Source organism: Prunus dulcis, chromosome 3, assembly GCF_902201215.1.
Source record: "Prunus dulcis chromosome 3, ALMONDv2, whole genome shotgun sequence".
In the NCBI taxonomy this organism is placed as follows: Eukaryota; Viridiplantae; Streptophyta; class Magnoliopsida; order Rosales; family Rosaceae; genus Prunus; species Prunus dulcis.
In genome coordinates this window covers 17,226,796-17,236,514 of record NC_047652.1, presented here as the reverse complement: position 1 = coordinate 17,236,514, position 9,719 = coordinate 17,226,796, and the positions used below count along the sequence as shown (strand labels likewise).

Sequence of the window (9,719 nt, the reverse complement as noted above, 5' to 3'; positions counted from 1 at the left end):
TGCTTGCTTGATGAATGGTCATTGGTAAGGTGAAGCAAATTGACGTAACAATAACCTAAAGAAGATTCAAAGTAGAAAAGTCCACATCCATCAACACAGAGAAGAAATGGAAAACGAATCAGCAATGACTTCGATTTGACTTCTTTTATTTATCTTTCTGGTTCATATGTTTTCTGGTTTAAAAATGCTTTGTTTCGGGAAATGAGACACAAGCCAATGCAGAGGCACATCTTAAAAGGTTTGGTCTTAATCTTCTGGAGAATTCAGAGTTGTAAATCCCTATAAAGTTGACAATGGAGAGCTAATTTAGGCTATGCCTGCATCAGCTGGGCTCCAGCCAGCACTACAAGTATGTGTAAAAGAGAAATGCTTGGCCTACAAAGTATTTTCATCTTTGAAGAAAACCTCAATCACCTTTTTTTTATTATTAATTAGAAGATTAGGCCCTATGTTGCTGGGTTCTTTTTCGGCCTATTGGCCTAAACCTTGTAGGTTTAGGTGCTTAGGGGTTGAATTACTGACAATATTCAGGCTGCACCTGGCCTCAATTCAAATGATGTTGCAAACCAAAAAGAGATTCCAAACTTTTTCTTTTAAATTTTAAATAATACAGAAGAGATAGGGACAATTAAATTCTTATTTTTATTTATTACAATAACGTTATAGGTATCAATTTATTTATCAATTTTTTAGTATCAACGTATGTGGCACATGATATGACAACTCATGTCATTTGCCATATCATCTGTTTTAATTACATAATTTGTTATAAAAAAAAATAAATAAAAGAATTTCACACATATAAAATAAAAACATAAAAAAATAAAAAAATAAAGAAAAGAAACCCAACGATTTTAGATTTAGGGATAAACCCTTCTTCCTCTCTGAAAAACTCTAGAAATTCAATCGTCCTTCCATTTAATATGAATTGTATTCTATTATTGTGATTAACTTACTGTAAAACCCTAATCAGAACTTGTAATTGTGATTAGCCATAAATAAATATAACATGCAACCAAAAAGAAACTAATAATTCATTTAATTGTGACCTATGCCTTCGTTCCTATGTGCTCGGCTTGACTTTTAAACCAAAGAAAGGACAAACGACTTCCAAGTGGCCCTCAGTTATCCCCTAAATGAGTCTTATCTTTTTATAATTTGGTAAAATTAACAAGGAAAAAAAATTGCTATTAATGGATCTGAAACTATCAGAGTACTTACTTTAAAAAGGGCAAAAAATTTTATTAAATATACTAGGTTTTTATTTATTTTATTTTATTTTATGTGGAGTCTGGGCCAGTTGTGCCAAAAACGACCGAACATCAAGTAAAACGACAAAACAAGGCTTATAAGGAAGGCGCTCGGTTGTTTCTCTGTGGCCCAAAATCCAACGTCTCTTAAGTGCCACGAGTCACCTACCTCCACCACCACCACGGTCCGCCATCACCAATCACATGCTGAGGTGGCCACCTTCGACCATGACGTCATCACTATAAAGCTGACCTGGCGTTTGGCCTTTATGTTGCTTCCGGGAAACCATGCAACAACACGCACACTTTCTATACAAAGACTTTACCTTCCAGAAGCCCTTATTTTTACATTATTCCAAGGAGTTACACCCCTTGAGGTTTTTTTTGGTGTTTTCACAAAATTCATTGAGATTTTAAAAATTATATAAATATTCTCTGAAGTTTTCATTTGTTTTTAGAAAATCCTCTTACATTAATTCTTTATAAAAAATTTGATGATTTCATACATAAAATCTTCTGCAAATAACAAAATTAATTTCAATGAATATATGTGCAATCTAATCTCAAGGCTAATTTTATCATTTCAAGAATTTTTTTTATATAAAATCATCAATTTTTAAACAAAAAATAAATAAATAATGGGTTTTTTGAAAACAATTTAAGAATCAAGGGGGCATTCATGTAAGTTTCAAAATGTCAGGGGTTTTTGTAAAAACACTGAAAACCTCAAGGGGGTGTTAGTGTAAATTATTCAACCACAGCCCACCACCATCACCCCACGTGCTATGTCACGTGACCCCAGACCTATCTTCCTGAAATCAACGGTCAAGATCATCCCGAAAAGTCTTCCTTTGACCCCATTCAAGCCTCCATAAATAGCTTACCCCTACTATCTTATTCCTTCCCTCTAACCTAAAACAAAGAAAACCCAAAACCCTCTCTCTCTCTCTCTCTCTCTCTCTCTGAAACACAAGAATCACATTGTTGTATGGCCATGAGTGGTACTGGAACCATGTCCAATAACCCTAATGAATGGCTCCAATTCTACAACCAACTGTCTTCTTCTCAAGCTCAGGTGTCCCATGGCCACATTTCTTCAGGTATTAATACTTCAACTTTTTTTGGTCATGACCAAGTCTCTGAAGCCACTGTGGTCACCACAACTCCATCCGCTGTCGCCACAACAAGTGCTGTTGGCTCCGCCAATCCGGGCTCCAGCACCAACAGTTTGAGCCCGGATCAAGGGCGGGTTTCAAAACCCGCCCGAAAGAGATCTAGAGCCTCGAGACGGACCCCCACCACGCTGCTCAACACGGACACTACGAATTTCCGTGCCATGGTGCAGCAGTTCACCGGGGGCCCTAACACGGCGTCGTTTCCCTCCGGTGGGTCCAGTTTTAGTTTCGGGCTGGCCCCGCCTAGGCCACAGGGCTTTATGGTGTCTCCGGGGTATCATCCTCTACAGCCTCAGCAGCACCAGCAACATCATCAGTACCAGCAACAACAACAACGTCAGAACCAGCAATACTTGGTTGGTGCAGGAGTTGGGGATGGGTTTCTCCAGCGATTGAGCTCATCATCATCAAGAGGAGGACCCACAACAAACATGGGATTTGGGGGTCCGTCTGATCATGTTGTTGATCATCATGAGTTTTTGAGGGAGGGTATGTCGTCGTCCCAAGTGCCGTCTGCAGCTAGGCCCGGCGCTAACGCTGCCAATGAGAACAGGAGTGGCAGTTTCATGTTTTGAGAGGGACGTAAAGCAGAAAAGTTAGGTAGACTGACTTATCATAGGGACACAATTCTTGACCAATGTATATATACGGAAACAATATTTCTATATATATAATATAATGTATGCTTTTTCAACACATTCAGATACCAAATGTCTTCTTCTTTTTTATGTATACGTTGTGGTCCTTTTTCTCATTTTGTTTTTTAATTTCCTTTTAATTTTCTAATTTAGAGATGCTTTATACCAAATGCTCTATTTTGTCAAGTTATTATTAATAAACGAGTCCTCTCAAATGAGCCACAAAAACAAAATGTGATTGATTATTGTTTCGATTGTGGGATTCAGTTCATAGATAGTTCTAAGTATTTAGATCTCTTTTAAGTAACTGGTGTTAAGCAATTAGTTATTAGTTTGTTAATATTTTCTGTGGAATATGTGTGTCCCAAGCTTTTAAATTGTTTACTAGAACAATATATATAATATGAATCATACTATGTATGAAGGTAGAATTCATCGTGATTTTGACTCAAATATTCTGTATTTTTTCACGAATACTTTAAAAAAGTCATAGTGCACTCCTTTTCATAAAAATACAAGAGATTGCTCATATAAATTGCTCTTGGAGGTGGGGATAGTAACGGGACTGGGATGGCCCCGCTCTTCATCTTTGGCCTCGTCTCCAACCCCATCCTCATTTAAGAGGTTTCGGAGAATCCCGTCCCCATCCCCATCAAGTGACTATCCCCCAAACCTGTCCTCGAACTCCTGATTTTTTTTTTGTATAACTTGATCTCTCTCACTTTGAACGTCCATGTGCAAGAACTTGAAACTGAACATAAGCCAAATCAAAATCAAATTTAGGAACTTGCAATCTAATAGGCATAATTTTTATCCTTCAACAGAATGTTGTGATCTAATAAATAAATAAAAAACTAAACACTGGCACTGTTGGTTTATTCATTTATTCTAATTTTCTTTGAACTAAAATTCCCAGTTATATATACAAAGGTGGAATCTAAGCTACTACCAACATCAATCATAAATCACTATTACTAACAGCAACTTTTGAGCTTTAAGTAAATTACCCAAGCTGGCAAGTTAATTTTTAACACTTCTCTTCTCGAAAGCAAAAACTTCAGCTCACTTAACAATGAAATTTTTTGCAGAACTTAACTCGGATTTGGATTTGGATGTGGATTTGAATGACTTGGGTTTGTAAGGTGCTAAGAAGATGCTAGGGTAACAAAATATTATATTATATATTTATTATTTAAAAATAAACATATAAGTATCATGTCGGGTTCGGGGACGAGGATGTCAATATCATCCTCGCCCCATACCCGATGAGGATTTTTTAAATTCTAGGATTCTCATACTTGATCCTGATTTTGCTATGAAATCTCCCCTCATTAGGTCAGGGTCTCTGTCGGATCCCACCCCGATAGGAATTTCTGCCATCCCTACTTGGAGGAGTGCATAACTTTTTTGGAGTACTAATTAACAACCCCCTTTCTTTTTTGTTCATGTTTGTTTTGAATATCCTTTTAAATTTCTAAGTTATAGATTTATTTAGTCTCTTGTTTCTTGATCTATAACTTTTATGTGTACATTTACATACAATCAATAAATGAGTCCTCTCAAATGAGCTTGTAACGATCTAGATCATGTAAATAAATACTGCTAGTCAACTAGATATTATAGTTTAGTAGGCAGAGGTACAAGTTTGAATTCTCTACAGCCACTTTTTTTGTATGGTTGTTATTAGTTTAGTGGTATTTTGTATATATGTTATGAAGGCAGAATTTGTCATGACTTTACTTGAACATTTTGTATTTTCCTTGCTTGTCAGGTGCCCCATTTTACACTTCTTTCTCTCGGTTTGGGTTGTGGCTTGCAGGTTTTTGTTTTGGCGTGGCGGGGGGAGTACACTGCCAAATATTCTGATCACGTCTTGCAATTTAATCTAGCACTAAAAGAGTCAATGGGGATAAAAGGACTCTTAATTGCAGAACACTGCTTTAGATTCGACTTTTCATGATACATTAGTAGTGTATGTGTCAAAAACTCTCATTCCACTTGTAGTTTAAATTATCACTTGTATTATCAATTCAAAATAAAAAGGCGATGGGGCGGCGGTTGATGCCAGATTTTCATTTATTTTTTTCCTTCCTAGAATATATGACAATTAATATATTCTTTGTTTATTTTCATATTCTAGAAAAAGTCCACATGGCTGCTAGTGTATCAATTAATAAAAATGGTCTTTAGTTAAGCATAGCGCTGCTTAATGGATGGGACTACATACATCGTCTATAAAGCTTCAAAAGAACAGGAAAAACAAGGTTAAAATCAAATAAATAGGATTTTAGGAAGATGAGTTTAAAATGAGTTTTTGTTTTTTTTCCGCTAGAGCAGAGAAGAAAATGAGAATAAAAATGAAATTGGGGATGAGATTGAGAGAGAGGATGAAAGGGAAGAGTAACAAAAGTGAAAATAATTTCAAATAGATTTCAGTTTTCAGTTTTGGTTTTCAATTTTGTTACTCTTTCATCTCATCATCTCCTCTCATCTTCCCTCTCAATCCCTTCTCCACTCTCATTCTCACTTCCATTCTTCTTCTTTTTTCTCTTTACTCTAACACGAAGAGTGAAAACTAAAAATTAAAATTGAAATTGTTATCCAACGGGCCCTTAATATTTGAAGTTTATGCTATTTACAAAACTTGAGAAGGGTGAGAAAAGTAAATGAAGATGACAATAACACGCTATGGTAATATTATATAAAACCAAATCGATTCAAGCATTTGGTGATCTACATGTTGAAATCAACATTGGTGTGACAATATCACTTCTTTTTTCTGTTATTTTTTCCAAACTTATATATGCTCACCTTGGATTTTACAATTTTTTCAATAATATAAAAAATAGAACGTGTTAAGAATAAAAGAAAAGAGAAAACAAAAAAAACAAAGAGTAGTGCAAAATCTTTTTTTATTTTCCTTTCCTTTAAAAAAGCGGCAACGGGAGTGGCGCGTCCGGCGCTGCTAATCGTTTGATTGGGAGAGATTTTTGATTGAGTGAGAAAAGAAGAGGGAAGAGGGGGTGAATGCGAGGTCATCATGGGACCCAAATTTTGGCGTGAAAAAGCAGAAATTGCAGTACTTTTTACAAAGTCAAAAATATATATGCCCTAATCTTTGCTTATTTGAATTTCAAATGGGTGCCTTTTGATTCCCCAAGATTACATCAGTCTCTGATTGGTTTTCTAGTTTCATTCGTCCGGGGAACATCATTAGCAAGCCTCAACTTTCAAACTTATGTCAAACACGTGGATTTTTTATTGATAATCCGACCATGATTAAGAATAAAACTTATTTATTTATTTATGCATTGTGATATATTACGTTTTCAAAGATCCGTGTTAATTTAACATTAGAAAAAACTCATCTACATTCTACTATTTATCGACGTCACGTCATTTAGAGTCAAAAACTTACCTGTAACGTATGTATACACTTCTCTTTTTATAACAATTTATTATCTGATGTGTGACCACTTATTATGAGATAAACTGCAAGTGTATACAACTATTACATACTTTCTTTTGGATGTAAATTTCCATTTCATTTGGATGTAATATATCCACCGTAATCGAGGGAAAAAGGAACAAAATGAAGCTTTATTTGGAAAGACTTCCAAACATTCTCATAATGAATTGCATTTAGCAGATGGGTTTAAGATTAGGTGAGCTCCCTTTTATGGTCATCGTAGAGCGCATAAACCCCTCCACTACTTGTATGTTACTTAAAATGGAAGGTTTACATTGTTTGTGTTGTGTTTGCCTTTGCTTACAACCAAACCACAGTTGGAAGTTATATTGGAAGAAAAACAATTGATCCAAAAGAAAGTGACAAGTAAACTTCTTTTCCTTCTCCTTTTTCACTTCTGAAATTGGTCTAAGATAATGGGTTGAAAATGGGCTGTGTTGGTCTACTGGGCTTTGCCCAACGAATCCACAGCCGGACACGCCAATGCTTCTCCCAATTGCACTGCATGGAAGGGTTGGGCTCCCGATCATAGAAGAATTGACCTCAAGTATGACCCAGTTACTAAACCAGACCCAGACTCAGACCCCGAATTAGACTCTTAACTTATGAACCTTCCGTCAGTGTTGAGAATTTTTTTTTTCCAGTAAAGAATGCAATTTTAAATAGTAATTGTATTTGTTGAGAAAAAAAAAAGTTTGGTAGCTAGGTTGGAAATGAATACTCTTAAGATATACAGGGACAGGGTGATTTGCAAGACATTCCATCAATTCTTTCACTTCAAGTGCATGCCTATTTAACCTTCCATTTAAAATATCTCATCCTCTCCAGCCTAACATGAGCCACAATTCAACCCAAAAAAAAAATGAGCCTCAAAACCACATGCCTTACATATTTTGTTGCCATCTTTGCAGTCTTATTGGCATCTAGACATGTCATGGATCCAAACTCATCACCCCTCAAACACATTGTGGATCTTAGTCTGGCCACAACTTCATCAGTGCCTAGTAATATTATTTCTTATCTCATCCCAAACCACATTGGCAGACATCACAAAAAGAAAGACAATGGAACCATAGGAACCATCTGTGATGACTTCCCACGTGGCTTTCCTCCTCCAGACACCAACAAAACCTCCTACCTTTGTGTCGATCGAAATGGCTGTTGTAATTTCACACTGGTTCAAGCAGCTGTTGATGCAGCTCCAGCTCTTAGCCAGAAAAGAACAATAATTTGGATTAATAATGGGATTTACTAGTAAGTTCATTTGGCTTTCTTTTCCAACTCTTTCATTCAAAAGATCATTTCTTTCTTTCTTTCTTTGATCTCTTGATTTTTTTTTAATTTTTGTTCTTGTTGTAAATTTTTAATATAGTGAGAAAATCTTGATTCCGAAAAACAAACCCAATATAACATTTCAAGGACAAGGGTATGAATCGACTGCAATTGGGTGGAATGACACAGCAAATTCATCTCATGGCACATTTTATAGCGGTTCTGTTCAAGTTTTTGCTGACAACTTTGTTGCTAAGAACATAAGCTTCATGGTAAGAAAGTTGCATTAATATTAATTTTATGGTATGATTAATGTACACTAACTAACACATGTCCAAATGGGAATTGTATAAAAAGAATTTGGCTCCAATTCCGAAGCCTGGTGATTTTGGAGCTCAAGCTGTAGCGATTAGAATATCAGGAGACCAAGCTGCGTTTTTGGGTTGTGGATTCTTTGGAGCCCAAGACACCCTTCATGATGATAAGGGCCGCCATTACTTTAAGGATTGCTATGTACAGGGTTCCATTGATTTCATCTTTGGCAATGGAAGGTCACTCTATGAGGTATAATAATTCCTCTCAGCTCTCTGCACAATTTTGTATTCGAGTGCATAACTTCTATCAACGATATACATTAATTTATAGGTCATATTGTTGATCACGTCTCTAATGAATGTAATATTCATATGTTACGCATGTACCTTTATGAAAGAGTAGAATCCATACATCTCTATTAAAAGATGAGTTAACAATGTAATCATTCAATATATCTCATCACGCAACTGTAACGCGGTTTGAGAGAGATATATATACATATATACAATATAGAAGGTTTTTCTCAAAAAGCAATGTGGGATATTATTGTCAATGTCATGATGTGCCTAAAATGCTTATGATGAAATTGTTGCATGAACTGTTTGACACAGAATTGCCAGTTGATCTCCATTGCAAATCCACTCCCTCCAGGATCAAGGAACGTAAACGGCGCCATCACAGCGCACGGCAGAACTTCCAAGGACGACAACACTGGGTTTGCATTTGTCAACTGCTTTATCGGAGGGACTGGAAGAGTGTGGTTGGGTCGAGCATGGAGGCCTTTTTCACGAGTGGTTTTCGTCAACACAATAATGGCTGACATTATAGCTCCTGAAGGCTGGAACGATTTCAACGACCCAACAAGAGACCAGTACGTTAAAAAAAAAGAAAAGAAAAAAAAAGCAGCAACAAACAAACAATAATTAAACATTCATTTACATAATTAATTTCCCAGAATTAATCAAATCCAGATAATTATATATATGCATGCATGCAGGACCATATTCTATGGAGAATACAATTGTTCTGGTGCAGGAGCTAATATGACCATGCGAGCGCCTTTTGTACAGAAATTGAATGACACACAAGCTTCAACTTTTCTGAACGTTTCTTGGATTGATGGAGGGGATTGGTTGCAGCGCAATATCAATTAGTCTCTCTCAGTCTCTCTAACTTCAATGTGATCACGTGCGATTGTTCATTCTCGTTCATAGGCGACCACAATGTGTATCAAACAAGCACATTTGCAACAGTTAACAAATGAAGATCGCATCACATGCATGTGTTTATATCTCTCAAGAAATAATAATAAAAACTTGCTTTAAGCGACTGCAATAGTATTGCTCAATTTGGGAAGATATATGATTAGAAAGAAAGAAAGCATATAGATGAAAAGTAAGGGTTTTCCTTGCATTGCCTGTGAAATCAATCATCAATCACCCTTCTACAAATTAATATAAAAACCTTTTCATGACAGCAATGTCATTCATGATCGAGTAACTCTTAATCCCATGATATTTCTCTTTTTCATATAAAAAAAAAACGTTTTTATTATAATTTAGAATCACGCCAAGATATTCTTATTCAAAATAAAAATATT

At 35.9% G+C, this 9,719-nt stretch overlaps 2 protein-coding genes across 2 annotated transcripts; both read left to right on the top strand.

Moving 5' to 3' along the window:
* The first annotated feature begins 2,170 nt into the window (after positions 1-2,170).
* LOC117622261 (VQ motif-containing protein 22) lies at positions 2,171-3,224 on the top strand. Its single transcript, XM_034352869.1, has one exon. The coding sequence runs from the start codon at positions 2,239-2,241 to the stop codon at positions 2,998-3,000; it is 762 nt and encodes a 253-aa protein (XP_034208760.1). The 5' UTR covers positions 2,171-2,238; the 3' UTR covers positions 3,001-3,224.
* Positions 3,225-7,393: 4,169 nt separating this feature from the next.
* Positions 7,394-9,433, top strand: LOC117622921 (probable pectinesterase 8). The gene is made up of 5 exons (XM_034353739.1): positions 7,394-7,786; positions 7,905-8,076; positions 8,162-8,368; positions 8,731-8,990; positions 9,117-9,433. The coding sequence occupies exons 1-5, from the start codon at positions 7,395-7,397 to the stop codon at positions 9,271-9,273; spliced, it is 1,188 nt and encodes a 395-aa protein (XP_034209630.1). The 5' UTR covers position 7,394; the 3' UTR covers positions 9,274-9,433.
* The last annotated feature ends 286 nt before the right edge of the window (positions 9,434-9,719 follow it).